The 15341-nt window shown below is 51.5% G+C and overlaps 4 protein-coding genes across 4 annotated transcripts; 3 read left to right on the top strand and 1 right to left on the bottom strand.

The window, feature by feature from the left end:
* Positions 1-3434: 3434 nt before the first annotated feature.
* On the top strand, positions 3435-3926 carry RAS2 (Ras family GTPase RAS2; the record flags this gene model as incomplete). Its single annotated transcript, XM_018879424.1, has 1 exon — positions 3435-3926. One exon carries the CDS (start codon positions 3435-3437, stop codon positions 3924-3926), a length of 492 nt encoding a protein of 163 aa, XP_018737343.1.
* Positions 3927-5450: 1524 nt separating this feature from the next.
* On the top strand, positions 5451-7688 carry VTC2 (Vtc2p; the record flags this gene model as incomplete). Its single annotated transcript, XM_018879426.1, has 1 exon — positions 5451-7688. The coding sequence occupies one exon, from the start codon at positions 5451-5453 to the stop codon at positions 7686-7688; it is 2238 nt and encodes a 745-aa protein (XP_018737344.1).
* Positions 7689-8798: 1110 nt separating this feature from the next.
* On the bottom strand, positions 8799-10904 carry BEM1 (phosphatidylinositol-3-phosphate-binding protein BEM1; the record flags this gene model as incomplete). Its single annotated transcript, XM_018879427.1, has 1 exon — positions 8799-10904. The coding sequence occupies one exon, from the start codon at positions 10902-10904 to the stop codon at positions 8799-8801; it is 2106 nt and encodes a 701-aa protein (XP_018737345.1).
* Positions 10905-13578: 2674 nt separating this feature from the next.
* MET22 (Met22p) lies at positions 13579-14646 on the top strand (the record flags this gene model as incomplete). Its single annotated transcript, XM_018879428.1, has 1 exon — positions 13579-14646. One exon carries the CDS (start codon positions 13579-13581, stop codon positions 14644-14646), a length of 1068 nt encoding a protein of 355 aa, XP_018737346.1.
* Between the last annotated feature and the right edge of the window lie 695 nt (positions 14647-15341).

Raw genomic sequence — 15341 nt, forward strand, 5'->3', positions numbered from 1 at the left:
AGAAAAACTTCTCTCAAAATAACTTTTTTATTATAAGTCCCCATTGACCCCTCCCCCTGACCGTGGACTCAGATTCACCCCTCCTCCTGCCCCTCCACCCCCTCCACCACCTAACGAACTCCCCACTCCCCTCCCCCTGATCACCGACACATCTTCCCCATTCCGCACCCCCCAACCGACCCACCACCCCACGCCCGACTCGAGCGCAGCGAGAGGAGCAACCAGGGTCTGGGGCGGAGCCCCAGCCGCCGGAGGCAGCACCCCAAGACCCTGCATCCACACATGCAGGGTCCACCGACCGGCCCTTCGGAGGCCGAAACAGATGGCACTGATTGCTAACAAGGTTGAGAGACCGGGCACGAGCCTATGAGGACAACCATTGCCCAATCGGCCAGGGCGATATTTGGCACCAGCGGCGGCGTTGTCAAAAAGCTTAAATGGACTAGGATCGCATGCGAGCCTAGTGCCTCCTGAAACTCTAAACACCGAAACGGCAGCGGTATCTGCGTGGAAGTAAAATCGAAACATGGCCCAAATCTTGGGTCGAATTGCGTTTCGCCTGGGGGCTGAGGGGTGCCTCCGGCGGCTGGGGCTCCGCCCCAGACCCTGGTTGCTCCTCTCGCTGCGCTCGAGTCGGTTCTCCCGCACGGTCCGTGCCCATCTCCTGCGAAGCAGGAGCAACCAGGGTCTGGGGCGGAGCCCCAGCCGCCGGAGGCAGGCCGCCAGCCCCTGGATTCAGGGGTGGCTCGGGTAGGGGTTGCGTCACGTTATTTTGACGTTGCCCCCACTTTTGACAGGGAGCGCGCGTCTCGAAACGACGCGGAAGATGTCGGTGCACGGAAACGGTAAATAGATTTGGGTGCTAGGCCCATCAATTGTCCTGATCGGGAGAAGTTTTATTAAGCATTGGATTTTAGCTCTGTCGGTCAGTAGCCAGAAAAAGTTTTGTACTGAGCAGGAGTACTCCAGCCAAACAGGGCCTTTCTTTCTGTCTGATTTTGACTTTGACTTTCGTCTCAGTTTAATTCTTACTTTTATACTCTTACTTTTACTTTTACTTTTACTTTTACTTTGACTCTCAGTTTTTACTCTTCACACCCGTTTCTCTATCACAGGCTCGTGTCATTGACCAGACCCGTGTACATTGTTTGTTCTGATAACCGCAATCAGTCCCCGACTCAGGGTACATATGAACATACAGCGACTGATCCAGATTCGGATATAAAGATTTTGCTGGTGATACAGCTCTGATATACAGGTATACAGCTCTGATTCTACCTACGCTACAGCTCCAGACGCTCTACAGACGCTCTACAAACACTTTACTTACAGATCAGCTACAGATACAGCTACAGCTACAGCACAGCTACAGATTTCTCTGTGTTACTAACGGTACAGGAGGATCAGTCAGCCCGGTAGGAGACACGACAGGAGCACAGGAGTCACGTCAGAAGCGGGGTTGTAAAGAACCAGCGACTCGATCTGACCGAGAACCGAGATTGATAGACAGGAGCACCTCCATCCACGGCAGTACATCCCGGCAGGAGATTCAGCAGGAGAACCACCAGCAGGAGATCCAACAGGAGACCGACAGGAGAGCCACTGGCAGCACCCCCGGCAGGAGAACTAGCAGCAGCACCAGCAGCAGCAGCACCATCAGCGGCAGCAAGCAGCATTGGGTAACACAAGTAACCTGACAAAAAGTCGACTTTGACATAAAGGATAATACTACAAACAAAAACTACCGCAACAGGCAGACTATTTCAGTCGGCACAACTGATCAGTAGTAGCAGTAGTAGTAGGAACAGGAAAATCAGCCAGCCAACAGGTCCGCTATCATCAGTTCCTGATAGTCAGTCGAAAGAGATAGGTTCGCGACAGCATTGATAATATAATATCAGTAGCAAGCATCGGCAACAGATTAGCAACGGACGCTAGCAAAGAAGTTAGCGAAGAAGTTAGTTAGCAGAAGAAGCTAGCGAAAGAATACAGGAGACGAAATAGCAGAAGAAGCTACCGAAAGTAGTCAGCAGAAGAAGCTCGCTACAGAAGTTTCAGACAGAGACAGAAGTCAACTTTAGAAGTCAGCTACTGAAATCAGCTACTGAAATCAACTCAGAAATCTGCTATATTAGTCAGATAGAGGAGTCGTGAGTCGTCCTTCAGATACCAGCTACAGAAGTCAGCTACAGAAGTTCACCACTACAAACGTTCGCTACAGAAATCAGCTATAGAATTCAGCTACAGAAGTCAGCTGAAACAGACGATAGAAACTAGCGACAGCAACAGTCAACGGTTTTAACGACCGACCATCAGCATCAGCAGCAGCAGCAACAACAACGGCAGCAGCTTAGAGATTAGCATTTGCATCAGCATTGGCATCGCCCGCACCAGCAGCACAGGAGATAGGGGTACCAGCCGATCTTAGGGAGATATCCGATAGACCGCTCGCTGGCTGAAGATTAACAGAACGATTCCCTTTTTGGAAACCAAATTATTGCGAGACAGAGCCATCTCCGCGAACGACGAAAAAGAACACCCTGAAAAATCACGCGCCATCCACCGCAAGTCACACGATATATAACTCAACATGGCCGACCAGACCAATAGGAAGATATCCGTGGTAATTCTGGGCGACGGAGGTGAGTACAATCCTACACCAGAGGGGTCACGATCTGTGTGTTCGTTCACGAGGACTCCTCTCCGCTGTTGGCCCTTCTCAGGGGAGGGTCTGCCTCCGGCGGCTGGGGCTCCGCCCCAGACCCTGGTTGCTCCTCTCGCTTCGCTCGAGTCGTTTCGTCACGTTCGTGGCCAGATCCTGTGAAGCACCAAGCGTGGCCTCTAAACCCCTTTTTGACCTCCTGTTCAGGAGACGGAAACTGGATCCTGTCGTCGTCGTGACTCCAACAACCGAACGAGGTCCCGATTGTCCTACTCCAAAAACCAACGGAAACTGATAACTAACTCTCCCAGGAACCGGCAAATCATGTATCACCATGAGACTGATCCGAAGCAAATGGGTCGACGAGTACGATCCCACTATTGGTAAGTGCACGACCGGTGTGCCTCCGGTGGCTGGGGCTGCACCCCAGCCCCCCTGGCTCCTCTCGCTTCGCTCGAGTCGGACATCGGGGAGACCCTGACCGACCCCTTTAACCCTCGAAGCTCGCGAAGCGAGCACAACCAGGGTCTGGGGCGGAGCCCCAGCCGCCGGAGGCAGGACAACCACCCCTGGATAACCCCCCTTCGACCCCAGAAGCTTGCGAAGCGAGCACAATCAGGGTCTGGGGCGGAGCCCCAGCCACCGGAGGTAGCACCCCCACCCCCAGGGACTAACAGGAGCAGAGGACTCGTATTCGACACAGAGAACAGTAGACGGAGTGAGCTACCGGCTGGATATTATTGATACTGCGGGCCAGGAGGAATATAGAGACATGCTGGGGTCGCTGTTCAGTGTGGACTCGGCCATAGATGCGTATTTACTGGTGTATGATATCACGTCGGAGACGTCGTTAGAGAATCTTGAGTATTTCGACGAGCTCATTGAAAAGAACCTGGACGCGGGCGGCCGGGGCCGTGATGTGGCCGCTCCAGTCAAGATCGTGGCTGGCAACAAATGCGATTTGAGCGACCACCGCACTATTTCCAGTGCCCAGGGTCTGGCATGGGCGAAAGCTCACGGCTGTGGGTTCATGGAAACAAGTGCTAAAGCCATGGTCAACATCGAAGAAACTTTCCAAATCCTCATTCGCCAGGTGGTCGAACACCGTCAGGCTGCCCTTGCCGGCTCCTCATCCTCCAACTCCCCCACCAACGCTACCCGACAGGGTCCCTCGTCCACCTCTAAAACAGGCCTCACCGGCCGCACCACCACCCTCACCGAAAAACCCGCCAAGCAGCGATCCGGCTGCTGTGTAATCAGCTAATTTTCATGACCTTCCTTTTCTCCACGGGTGGGGGGTCTGCCTCCGTCGGCTGGGGCTCCGCCCCAGACCCTGGCTGCTCCTCTCGCTGCGCTCGAGTCGTTTCTCCCACGGTCCGTGTCATCTCCTGCGAAGCAGGAGCAACCAGGGTCTGGGGCGGAGCCCCAGCCGCCGGAGGCACACCCCTGCCGATCTATGCGAGATTAAAGTGGCCCTGCATTCCTGGGCTAGGGCCAGTGCCTCCGGCGGCTGGGGCTGCACCCTAGACCCCGTGACTCCTATTCTCCTATTTAGCAGGAGGCGGCTGACACCGCCGGAGCAACGACTCGAGCGCAGCGAGAGGAGCCGCCAGGGTCTGGGGCGGAGCTCCAGCCGCCGGAGGCAGGTCATGCCCGCCGGCGCGGCTACCGGGAAATTGAGATGCAGCTATCAGAATTTATATAACACGCACGTGCTGCACGGTGCAGACCGTTGGACGATGACGGGCTGTTTTGGGACGGTGCAGCACACGACATTTCCTGATTGGGCCGACAACAAACTTGTTCTTTACAGGAGTATGGAACAAAGAAACGGGGGTGTGCCTCCGGCGGCTGGGGCTCCGCCCCAGACCCTGGTAGCTCCTCTCGCTTCGCTCGAGTCGTTTGTCGGAGGTACTCGGTAGTTAAAACTCCTGCGAAGCAGGAGCAACCAGGGTCTGGGGCGGAGCCCCAGCCGCCGGAGCCACACCCCGTCTCCGGCAGAAGCCCCCCGGCAGCCTCCTCGAACAATGGGTGCATCGAAATCGGCCTAATTCGTTAACCTATTGCCTGTTTGGACCGCGATCGGCCAGTCTGCAATCGGCAATGCACCGGCGTCGTGGTTTGGGTGGCTCGTGGCTGGCTGGAAGGGTCCCATGTGCGCACGGCTGGCATGGAATGTGAGAAGGAGCATGTGCGCCGAAAAAAAATTACCGGCTTATGCAGCCACTGAGGCCTTTGCATGGACCGGGCTGGTGGTGCTGCTGCTGGTGATAATCTTTTGTGTGTGTGTGTCTCTCATCGGACAAGCCTGTTTTGGAGAGAGAAATATTTTACTGTACAGAGTGCGTTCTTTTTTTTCTCGTTTACAAACTTGGATACTTGTTTTCTGTCTTTGGTCAGGATCTTTTGTGTTTTATATAAAAAAGGTTTTTTGTGAGTGTTGCAGTTGGTTCATAGACTCAATTGCGACTTTCTTTTTGGCTTGGCTTCGTTTGACTGTAGCAGATTCAGTGATTGAATTGAAATTTACAGTTGACAGAGATTCTCGTTTGAAGACTACGATTGATTGAGATTGAAATTGGACAGTGAGAACTGGAGATTGAACGTTTGAATTTTGAGTTGAACCGACGTTCATCGAATATTTCTGAGTTCCAATTAGACTGATTTCGATTTGAGTTTGGATTTAAATTTGACAGAGTTGAATTTAACTGAACTTGAGTGAACTTAAGTGGATTTGAACTGGATTTGAACTGAAGTTTGCTAAGACTAATAGGTTGTGGTTGCTACAATGCTGTTCGGATTGCGTCTCGCCAATGAGGTGTACCCTCCCTGGAAACAAGAGTACATCAGTTATGAAAAATTGAAGAAGCTCCTTAAGGAGTCGGTTATTTCCGACTCTGGTGAGCAAGACTCGTCCTGGACTGAACAGGACGAGACCAAATTCGGCACTTTCCTCGACTCGGAGCTTGAAAAGGTCTACTCTTTTGAGAGTGCCAAGTACACTGAGCTCTCTAAACGCATTGCTGATATTGAAAAGACGGTTGAACAGGCTCAGAACCTCGATGCCAAGAAAGTCGAGGCTGAACTCGAGGAGATTCTTGAATTGGCTTCTCAACTTGACAGATTCAGAAGGGTCAACTTCACTGGATTTGCCAAGATTGTCAAGAAGCACGATCGGTTGCATCCCAAGTACAAGGTTAAACCCTTGTTGCAAGTACGTCTCAATGCTCTTCCTTTCCATTCTGAAGATTATTCTCCTTTGCTTTACAGACTGTCTGGTTTGTACTCTGTATTGAGTGAAAACTACGGCACTGGTGCTTATCCCACCTCTGCCTCTGCTGTCATGTCTTCTTTCCACCGTGCTTCTGGTTTCAAGACCTTGAAGTTCTGGATCCATCCTGACAATGTTATGGAGGTCAAGACCAAGATTCTCCGTCATTTGCCCGTGTTGGTGTATAACAGTGGTTCTGATAACGGTGATGATGACGAGTCGACTGATCCTGTTGTTACCTCGTTATACCTTGACAACAAGAACTTTGATATCTATGATGCTCAATTGGAAAAGAAGCGTGATTCCAACAACGACACTGTCATTCCCTCGCTTAGACTCAGATGGCATGGTCGTTTGTATGAGAACCCCAACATCACTTTGGAACAAAAGTACGATGACAAGGTTGTCCGAATCAACCTCAAGTCCAAGCATATTAACCAGTTCCTTGACGGCAATGCCTCGACTCTTATTGAGAGACAGGTTGCTAAATTGAAGGCTCGTAACACCTCGCCTGCTCAAATCGACGCATACAAGTCTGCAGCTCACGATCTGGACGCTTATATTCAAGACCACCAGCTCGAGCCTATGCTTAGAACTGTTCATACTCGTACTGCTTTTGAGATTCCTGGTGACGATAGAGTACGTATTATTCTTGATAACGACATTTCTTTTATCAAGGAAGACTCTTTGAACCAAGACTCTCCTATTCGTGAGCCTGGTTCTTGGCACAGAGCTGATCTTGACATTCCTGGTATTGCTGATCCTCTCAAGGTTCTTCGTAAATCCGAGTATTCCAAGTTCCCCTATGCTGTTCTTGAAGTGCGTGTCAAGACTAATGGCAAGACTTCTACTGGTGCTGGTTCTGCTCCTGCCTCGGGTTCTAACAAACCATATCCTGCCTGGATCGAGGAGCTTATCAATGGCCATTTGGTTACTGAAATCCCTAACTTTTCTAAATTCGTTCAGGGTGTCGCTAATTTATACACTGAAAACGACCATGTCGATGGTCTTCCATTCTGGTTGCCTGAATTGGAGCATGATATCCGTCAAGACCCTACCGAGGTGTATAAACGCAACAGACTTGCCAGTTCTGATTATCCCAAGACTCTTCCTTCTACCAAGCTTTTGAACGCTGTTCAAGCCACCAGTTCGAATGCTTATGAACCTGACGAGGACTCGAGCGATGGCGGTGTTTCATCTGGCGTTTCTTCTGCCAAGAGAGGATCTGTCGGATTCCCTACCTATACACACAGTGGACCCAAGTTGGATGTCGACTCGGAAGACGAGGAAGTTGTTCTTCCTCCTGGAGTCAAGGAACCCTCGACATATATCAAGAACTCTGGTGCTGTCAAGGTTGAAACAAAGGTCTGGCTTGCCAATGAACGTACCTTCAACCGTTGGTTGCACGTCACCACCCTTCTTTCTGCACTTACTTTCACCCTTTACTCGTCCGTCGAGCGTTCTTTCTCTGTTCAACACGCCGAACTCATTGCCTACTTCCTGTTTGCTCTGACCATCTTCTCTGGTATCTGGGGCTACGGAATCTACATGCAGCGTCTCAAGCACATCAGCGCCCGTAGCGAGAAGCACCTCGACAACGTCTACGGTCCACTCATCATCGCTTTCGGTCTGCTGGCTGCTCTCATCATCAACTTTGCTGCCGCTTTCAAGCACCACAGAGACAACGGTCTCCCCGTCCCCATCCCGGCCCCCTCTAGCCCTGCCCCTGCTCCGGCTCCTACCATCTCCCCTTAATCTATCTCCCTGTTATCTATATATATAATCGTAATCAGTATTTTCTTTCTCAAACCCCCACGATTCAGGGGACATGCCTCCGAGGGCCGGGGCTCCGCCCCAGACCCTGGTTGCTCCTCTCGCTTTGCACGAGTCATTTCTAGGGGACGGGGAGATGCCTCCGGCGGCTGGGGCTTCGCCCCAGACCCCACTGCTCCTCTCGCTTCGCTCGAGTCGGAGCGTCGAGAACTGGACTCCTTCAGGGATCACAACCCAAGTCTCTTGCAAACCAGGAACCACAAATTCGGGCACTTGTTTCCCATCTCTTCTTTCTCCTAATCACGAAAAGAACCAATATATCTTACAGATATCTCAACATTGGAAGATGCTTTGCGAAAAAGCTCTTTCTCTTCTCTATTTCTCCAATTCTGTAACTATAGAAGTGTATGGGTCTTCACTCTTGACTCTTCTAGTTCTTTCGTACTTAATCTTATATCGTGAGCACTACAAATGACATTTTTCAGTTGATGGAGACACTTCCCAAGTCCTTGACGACCTGAATCGAGTGACGAATCTGGGAACTCTGGTCTTGGAGCATCACGACAGAATTTTCCTCGAAGCAACGACCACGAATCTCTTCGTAACAGTCTCGACTTTCCATTCTTCCTTATCACAAGATACGTGATCCGATTTGTAGATGCATTTCCTCTAACAGATGATTTGAGAAAAGGCTCATTCTCTTCCCTTTTCCTCTCTTGCATTCTCCAGTTTTCGCTTCTTTGATTTGATACCTGTTACATCTTAAAATGAAAATTCTTCAGTCAATGAAGACATTTCGTCAACGAGGGTCGAGTTCTCCTGCGAAGCAGGAGCCACGGGGTCTGGGGCAGAGCCCCAGCCGCCGGAGGCAGCCCGTCTCCGAAGACGTGGTTAGAGGGTCCTGTTAGCGTGCTATGTGGCAGTAAAAGTACATGGGAGAGGGGGAGGGAAGAAGGGAGATTAGCGTAGCAACAGTAGATATTCAGTTCATAGGAGTCGTAAATCGTATATGGCCAGTTCAGATCATCAGAAGAGCAGACGAGAGGGTCCGCTAGTGTCTCGTGTGGGTACGGTACGGGGGGATAAGTGTCTTTATCGCGCGTAGAGGACGAGTTTGGTTTTGTTTCCTAAGGCAGTGTGGAACTCGTCGTCGTCGGCGATTTCGTTGAGCTCGTCATCGGCGTCTTTGTACATGAGGGTGGGGTTGTCGAGTCCGAGACGCTGGCTGATGCGCTCGTGGAGGGATGCGAAGGTGATGTTCGATGGCAGTTTAATGGCGATAAGGTCGTCCTGGTAGAACACCTTGACTTTGATGGATGTGACCTCGGCAGGTGTTTCGGTCACTACAGACGATGACGAGGGTCCGAAAGATGAATCGTTTTCATCGGGATGCTCGTCTCGTTCAAGCACAATTGTATCGTCACCTCCAGCTGAATTGCTATTGATAAACCCAGCTCCAGCAGCAGATGATTGCTGACGTTGGTGGGATCTGTGAGTACCAGTTACAGTTGATTCGGAAGCCATTCGTGAGTGTGATCGAGGTCCTACAGGTTCAAGAGGAGATAATGGCGCCGACATAGACGACTGCGAGGACTGAGATTGTGATGGGTTATGGGACATGGAGCTTTGTTGGTACTGTTGTTGCAGCTGAGAATGGTCTTGATGCTGGAGCTGTGGTTGTTGTTGTGAGGATTGTGAGTATTGTTGTTGGTGTTGTAGGTGTTGTTGAGAGTGTTGAGATTGTAGATGTGGAAGTTGTGAATCAGTGTCTTGTGAATACTGGTCTTGTGACGAGACAGAGCCGGCATATGAGTTGACAATGGATCGTTCATGGCCGTGAGTCGAGTTCGACAGCTCTGAATTTCGCAGACTCGAGTTTCTCAGACCAGCACTACCAGCGCCAGCTCCAGCAGCAGCAGAAGCAGGTCCTGCTGATGAACCGCCATTGACACCGTTTGCATCGTACTGACTAGAGTCATAGACAGTATCATGACCTGATTCTCTCGAAGGAGGTTGAGGCATGATATTGGTTTTATAAGGAGTCTCGACATCGCCAGTACGAAGAGCAAATAGTTGTTGAACTATTGGACTTCGCGAGACATAACCCGGCATCATGACGAGATTGCGAACATAGTCGTCGAGATTTGCCCGTCGTTGACTGGAAATCGAGTCATTGACATAGGTCAAAGGACCAGGCATAAACGGCAGAGTTCGTTGCTTACCAGTTCGACCAGCCTCGTCAGGAAACTCATCAAGCAGTTTGATCTGGAAATCGTAGAAATCCTGGTAGTATCTGCATAGATTGCGAAACTTACCATTGCTCAATTCGGCAACTACAAGGTACCAGTACCTGCCTCCGTCAAACGCATATCTATCGACCGATGCGTTTACAACATGATAAGGAGTCGAGCTATTTCTTGCTGGTACTCCATTAATAGGAGTTGATACTCCGCTATTAATACCATTAGCACCCGATCCAGATAATCCACTAATACTGCCTGGTCCAGTACCAGAAACACCGCCATTGCCGTTATTATTACTAGCAACCATGGCATTTCCACCGTACTCATCAGTGGATGAGCCAGTAGTATTAGTAGATCTATGACGTTCTCGTTGTAAACTCATTGCTTTCAATTGACGAGAAACTGCTGCACTGGCAGCATTATCATCGTCGAATTTTCCTAGTGGAATACTACTGGCTTTATATTCAGCCGCCATTCTCTTCCATTCCTCGACTTTAGGTACTCCAGCAGCACGAATGGCTGCTTGGACATCTTCAACCGGTTTATCAGAACCCACTTCACGAATCTGGACATAAGAAATAGGAATAAGGCCCGGTCCACCCAGTCGACCAATGGGCTTAGCTACAAACCATTCTTGATTCGACTGAGCAATGACGATAATAGATTCTCCACTATTGGCCTGTAACTCGTCGGGTCGTTCAGCCTTGAAATCGTACAAAACAATGCCATACAAAGGAGATCGATTAGACGAAACCGACGACGAGTTATTACTCTGACGAGAAATGCGCTGTTTTGAAGCAGCCGATTCTGGAGACGAGACCTGAGTGGCGCTAGTATTAGTAGTAGCGGTCAAAGTACTAGCGGCACCACTGGCACCGCTCATATCACCGCCAATAGGGATCGTATGAATACTCTCCTGACGCGAGACGACCTCAAAGTACGTCACAGGAACCATTCCGTGCATATTCGACGGAGGATCACACGCTTCATACCAATCGGTAGCATTCTCGCTTCCAACCACGTATAAAAAGTCGCCCTTGGCAAAACTCAACTCGCCAGGGCCCTGGGCGTTATAATCGTAGATGGCACGAATAATCTTCTTCGGCGGCGTCGTGGCCAGTTTGGACTTTGCGGGCAGCGACGTGTGCGAGTGTAATGGACCTTGGCTCGTTGACGAGCTCGACGTGCGCTTTTCTCCCTTCAGAGACCGGCGAATGCCCTGGATCACGCGTTAGTACACGGGGGAGGGGGGTCTGCCTCCGGCGGCTGGGGCTCTGCCCCAGACCCTGGTTGCTCCTGCTTCGCAGGAGAGTTTAGACGCTGGGAAGGGATCCTGACGCAACGACTCGAGCGAAGCGAGAGGAGCAACCAGGGTCTGGGGCGGAGCCCCAGCCGCCGGAGGCACGAACAACTCACTTTTATCATTTTTGTTGCGGTTAGCACGACCCGGCTGGCTGGTTACTGGCGGTCGAGAGTGGCAGTTTGTGTTGCTGTTGTTGGGTCGCAGGGGGTACACGGTGGCAGTGGGCTACTGGGGGAGTTAGATTTGGGTGCAATTGGTCGGGTCGCGAGCAGCTCAATGGGCCGTTAGAGAACAGGGGTCGGTGGGTGGTGAAGTTGGCAAATGCAAAGCGCGTGGTTTGTTGGCGCTCAGGTGGGTGACGCCGGTCGATTTAGCAGTCGTCGTCCTCGTCTGAGAAATTATGCTGCCGCTGTTTTCTGCTGCTGCTGCTGCTGCTGCTGCTTGCCAGCTGATATACACACACACGGAACAAATCAGGCAGGCCCCCTGCTACTTTTTTTTTTCAGCTGCCGCTCTTTTTTCACGCAGGGTGGAACGCAGGTTGGCGGGCAGTGGGCTCGCTGGCAGCCTCCACGCTAGTCACACGGGCTACTACTGTTGGGACAATCACCGACCGGTACTGCTCCTGTTGCTGCTGCTGCTGCTCGATCTCAGCCGGAGGTTGAAGCCGGCCGCGATCTGGCTAAGGCGGTTGGGAGATCCGATGTGCGGATAAAACGCAGAGATCCTTACCAGGCCGGGTTGCTGGAGATGCTTTCACGGAGATCCAGGGGCCACAAACCGCTCGATTCCGGACTTGTTTTCCTATCCCTGCTCCGATCGTTAGTCTCACGTCCCACAGGGGCCATTCTCCCGACGCCCGACTCGAGCGAAGCGAGAGGAGCAACCCGGGTCTGGGGCGGAGCCCCTGCCGCCGGAGGCACGACCCCGGCCCCGTACTGCCTCCGGCGGCTGGGGCTCCGCCCCAGACCCGGGTTGCTCCTCTCGCTTCGCTCGAGTCGGGCGTGGGGGAGTGAAAACAAAGGGGGGTTGGGGCCGAGGAGGTGAGGCAGGCGACGAATGGGGGGTGGCTTTCGCGTTTCAACTTACCGTAGAATGGGGTTGTAGTGCAGGGTGTGTTATTGTCGGGTTGCGGTGGTGCTGCTACGGGTGATTAGCGGTAGATGGGTCGGTTGGTCAGAGGCCACAGGGAGGTTGTTGTGGATGGTGAATGAAGAAGAAGAAGAAGAAGAAGAAGAAGAAGAAGAAGTTTGTTCAAGAGGTGGTTCTGGGAGTGGTGAGTCAGTCGGTGGGCGTGTGGACTTCCCAGTCGCCTATTTATGGGCCTGGTGGCTGGTTCTGAGACACGCTGGTATTGAATGGGCCGTATCAGACTGGGCGGGTCCTTGCGTCGCAAGGCCGACGACAGCGATAATAAACTTTTTTTATTCCGTCGGCTGTGGTCAGCGGACTCGACTTTTTCTGCTGCTGCTGCCGCTGCTGCTGCTGCTGTTGTTAGTACGAATGTCCTGCTGCGATTTCAGCGGCAAAAAAACCCAAAAGTTTTGTCACAACAAACTAAATGTGACTATGCTGGTGGTGGTAGAATTACAACCGAACCTCCATGAACCACCCAAAGCGGTTCCCCCGGTTTATATACTCATCTCCTGCAGCAGCGATTGACAAAAGATAATGCACCCCCATCGCCGATCACCACCCCGCGACCCTCACACAAAATTACACACCGCCCGTCCATACACCCTCTTCTCGAGCCAATCTCGGCTGGCTGTTGAAACCCAGTTGCAATACGAGCCCCGATCCCCAAACTCTAAACACGAGCTGCAGCTCTGTTTCTCTAAAATTAAACTCCGTTTGGGGGTCGGGCTTGCCTCCGGCGGCTGGGGCCGCCCCAGACACTGGCTGCCCCTCTCTCTGCGCTCGAGTCGGTCCTACCCCACCCTCTCCTGCGAAGCAGGAGCAACCAAGGTCTGGAGCTGAGCCCCGGCCGCCCGAGACAGACCCCCAACCCCCTGCAGATACCCTGGACCCTGCGTCGCCGACCTGCAGCTGCTGAAGTAACGAAATTGGCCCTGTAGCGGGCGTCCAGGGGGTAGGGCCAGCGTGGAGTTGGGAGTTTTTACCCCTAGAAAGCACCCCTCGGACCACTCATTATGGGACTCCCGACGCCCGACTCGAGCGAAGCGAGAGGAGCAACCAGGGTCTGGGGCGGAGCCCCAGCCGCCGGAGGCAGACTCTCACCCCCACAGACACGGCTGTGCAGTGACCCTCGAGATGCGTCATGAAGTGAAGAGAAACCCGAAGTTAGTGAGTGAGAGTGAAGAAGAAGATGGGTTTGTTTAGTGTGGAGAAGAGAATTGCACAACTGGCGGTGCAGAGAGCGTCGCGGTTGACGGCGGCGGTTGCGGCCAGGAACAGTTTGAGCTCGATTACGAAGTCGGATGACAGTCCCGTGACAGTGGCCGATTTCGGGGCCCAGGCCATTATTATTAGTGCTATTCGACATGCGTTTCCTAAGGATGAGGTTGTCGGTGAAGAGGATGGTGCCAAATTGAGAGCCGATGCCGGGCTTCGTGAGAATGTCTGGAAATTGGTTCAGGATGCTAGTAATGATTCGTTTGCTAGCGAGATCGGACAATTGAAGTCGGCGGACGAGATGATTGATGCGATTGACCACGGCAATTCCGAGGGTGGAAATAGTGGCCGTATTTGGGCTTTAGATCCCATTGACGGGACAAAGGGGTTCCTTCGTAGAGGCCAGTACGCAGTTTGTTTGGCTCTGATGGTTGATGGAAAAGTCCAGGTCGGTGTTATAGGATGTCCTAATCTGCCATTACAAGTCGGTCAATCGTCTGCTCCTGCTGCTGGTGAAGTGGCTGGTGAGAGTGGTAGCGAGGGTAATGGGGCTTTGTTTACTGCTGTTAGAGGTGAGGGTGCTTTTGTTAGTCCTCTGTTTAGTGCTGCTACTGAATCCAATACTAAACAGATCCATTTCAATGCCATTACTTCGACGGCCAATGCCACTTTCTGCGAATCTGTTGAATCGGGCCACAGTGCTCATGATACTCAAGCTGCTATTGCCAGTGCTTTAGGAATCACGAAACCGCCTGTCCGTATGGACTCGCAAGCCAAATACTGCAGTATTGCTCGTGGCGACGGTGATATCTACCTCCGTTTGCCTGTATCCAGCACTTATCAGGAGAAGATCTGGGACCATGCTGCTGGAAACGTTCTTGTTCACGAGGCCGGTGGCCGTGTCACTGATATGTTCGGTAAAGAGCTTGATTTCGGTGTCGGTCGCACTCTTCGCGATAATAAGGGTGTCATTGCCGCCAGCGCCGCGATCCACTCGGACGTCCTCAAAGCCGTGCACCAGGTTGTAAACAGTTCTAATTGATCGGTTCTGGTGCTATTGAAGTGGTCGGTTTGGCCTCCGGCGGCTGGGGGTCCCTGATTTCCCGGGGTTGATCGTACTCTTTTGTGTGTATATACAGCATTTTATTTTGAAACAGTTGCTTCGTTGTATTTAATTTGTCAATTCTCTGTTATTTTAGTCTCGCTTAACTCTGGCTTTTTCCTACGTTAATATTATATTTACGATTTCTGTCGTGTAACCTTCATGACTCATTAACTAATCAGCCAGAGAGACGAAAATAGCTGAAAATAATTTGATTTTACCAGTCAAGAGTTTGCTTCGGCCATGCTATAACTGAGAATCTACCTTCAAAGAATGGCACTTGTATACTAGCTTAGTCATCGAAAGAAAACATTCAACTGGTTCTCATGTCAGCTGGCACTGGCAAAAAACTCTACCGACCATGTGATCTCACCATAGTGCTCCTGGATTTTTTTCAGCCTTCTCCTCACTAAATGTAGCTCAATATACGGGTACTTACTACAGGACACAATTTAAATTACAGTAGTCTCCTTCTGTCCTTTAATTGAGCATTCATGAGATCTATCTAGATGCACTCTCTCCAAACAATAGCTCAAGATCTTCCACAGCCTCTTGTACCCAGACTAATCCATTACAGTAGCTCCTCGTTCCAGACCCCAGATAGGTTTAATTATACTCACAATTGATGTGCTTAC

Source organism: Sugiyamaella lignohabitans, chromosome B, assembly GCF_001640025.1.
Source record: "Sugiyamaella lignohabitans strain CBS 10342 chromosome B, complete sequence".
NCBI lineage: Eukaryota > Fungi > Ascomycota > Dipodascomycetes > Dipodascales > Trichomonascaceae > Sugiyamaella > Sugiyamaella lignohabitans.